Here is a 2,088-nt window from a genome sequence, read left to right as displayed (position 1 = left end):
AAACATTGAAAATGTATTTAGGAGGTTTTAGAGATTACACAAATGAAATTTGAAATTCTTGAGATGAAGTATTTTTAATCTTAACATGAAAATCACTTTATACACAGACTATTCAAAACAAATACTCAACAAATTTTATTTTAGGTTATTTAAAATACTTCAATAAAAATATAATTTCATGTATATAAAAGACTAGTAATGTTTACTGAAAGACTGCCACATTTCGTGAAGATATACCAAATATATAGCATTATGAGTATTAAATTGATGTCAGCTTTAAATGAGTACAGAAGGTCACGTGACTCGGTCAAATCGACCAACCCCTTGTTGGAAGAGTTAAAGGAGTACAAAGAGGTCATGTGGTCAGTCAAAGCTCGTGTTGAGAGAGTTGAATACTAGTATAAAAACTCTCATATTAAAAAGTATGGATTGAACAATATGAGAACTCTGTCGTTACTTTTCAGTTACAGAAATTAATTCTTTAAATGTGCTTATATGAAAACGATGAAAATATGATAAACAGAATTTAACAATTACCTTTCGAGCTTGTTTGTTGTGGGACTCTCTCTGAGCATCAGTGAGCAACTTCCAACGTTTTGATATTTCTGCCATCTTTTCTTTAGATGGCACATCCTTTATTTCCCGCAACATAATTCGAGAAAACAGGCTGTATCCTGAACTGAATGCAAGAAAGAAAATATATTTTTACTTTATGAAATAGCACAAGTGTCTAAGAATTGCATTTAAAATCTTACAAGTAAAAATAATTTATCACTATATGAACAACCACTAATAGGTACTTCATTGCAAAACTAGATAATTACAAGTTAACAGATATCACACGCATATTTATATAACATAAATATAACAATTTTATATAATACTTGTTATTGCATAGTTATGTTTTTATATATAACAATGTTTTTCTATCAAAAATAAAGTCAATATCATTATTCAATACAACCATAATATATACTGCAGCACGAATGCCTTTTAACTTATTAATTTTGTTTCTTGAAGGTAAGATAAAACAAGCAACTCTTAGAAATTTCTTAAAAAATAGTTTCAGAAAAGATTGCCTAATATAATATGGCAAGCGGTTAAAAAGGGAAACACTTAATTACGATTTTGAAATGTATTCGAAACAATAACAAGATGTAAATGAGATCTTACTTTGGAGGACGTTCAGGTTTTCCATCATAACGATCCTTTAATTCTTTTTCTGCTTTACTAAGGACATTTTTTAGAGGGTTGGGTTTGAAGTCAGGATGGGACTGGAGGTATCCTGCTATATCTTCCTAGATCCCAAGAAAAATCTTTGTTAAAGTTTTGATGTGATTAAGAATAGTCTATCCTACTCCTGATTGAAAAAAAGCTGTTAGGTTCAAAGACAATAAAACAACTTATTTTCTCAGCTACAAAAATAAATATGTTAACATCACTATTAAACTAAGAATATCTTAATACAAACAGTAAATAATGTTGAAGGTTACTTAAGGAAGGACTGATTATGCTAGTGTAAGTCCCCTTAGAATCAGAAAAAAAAGATTTATCTAAGATTCCAATGAGATTGATGATCTGTACTTTTAAATGTGTGTGTGTACACACTACTACCAGTATAAAAACTCCCATATTAGAAAGGATGGATTGAACAATGTGGGTACTCTGTCATTATGGACTCAGTCCCAGGAACCAACCTTATAACCATTTTGTGCTTGTTATAGTTTTCATACTATAACTTTTAATATAGTATGCATATCTTCAAGAAATTTTGCAGATTATCAGCAAACATTAGAAGACTTTCATACACAAAATATCAGATTTCTAAAGCAATGATTTGCTCGTAAGTTTTTCAACATTCAAGATTTTTTTGTGTTATATCACTAAATTGGGTAACAATGCACCTTTTGTTCTTTATGATCTATAGAAACTAGTCTGAGAATAATATAATAAATATTTTTGTCCATTTGAGTTATGTCTTTCAGAAGAAAATACCTAAAGTTTATTACCAGCACAGGGGGAGAGGGAGGCCTTTTGCAAGGCACTGTGTATATATATATATATATATATATATATATATATATAAAA

General features: G+C 29.4%; 1 protein-coding gene across 3 annotated transcripts in view; it reads right to left on the bottom strand.

Annotated features, from left to right (window-relative positions):
* The window catches only part of LOC106465550 (nucleolar transcription factor 1-A-like), a 77,647-nt gene that overhangs the window by 25,458 nt on the left and 50,101 nt on the right, over positions 1-2,088 (bottom strand). For all 3 annotated transcript variants that reach the window (XM_013925777.2, XM_013925793.2, XM_013925787.2), the window contains 2 exons: positions 1,174-1,298; positions 538-679 (listed from right to left, as the gene is read on the bottom strand). In XM_013925777.2, the coding sequence (XP_013781231.1) occupies positions 538-679; positions 1,174-1,298 (267 nt within the window). The remainder of the gene's footprint in view (positions 1-537; positions 680-1,173; positions 1,299-2,088) is intronic.

This window comes from Limulus polyphemus, unplaced genomic scaffold (genome assembly GCF_000517525.1).
Source record: "Limulus polyphemus unplaced genomic scaffold, Limulus_polyphemus-2.1.2 Scaffold68, whole genome shotgun sequence".
Taxonomy (NCBI): Eukaryota; Metazoa; Arthropoda; class Merostomata; order Xiphosura; family Limulidae; genus Limulus; species Limulus polyphemus.
Note: the sequence above shows the minus strand (reverse complement) of the source record. Positions and strands in the feature narration are given on the sequence as shown.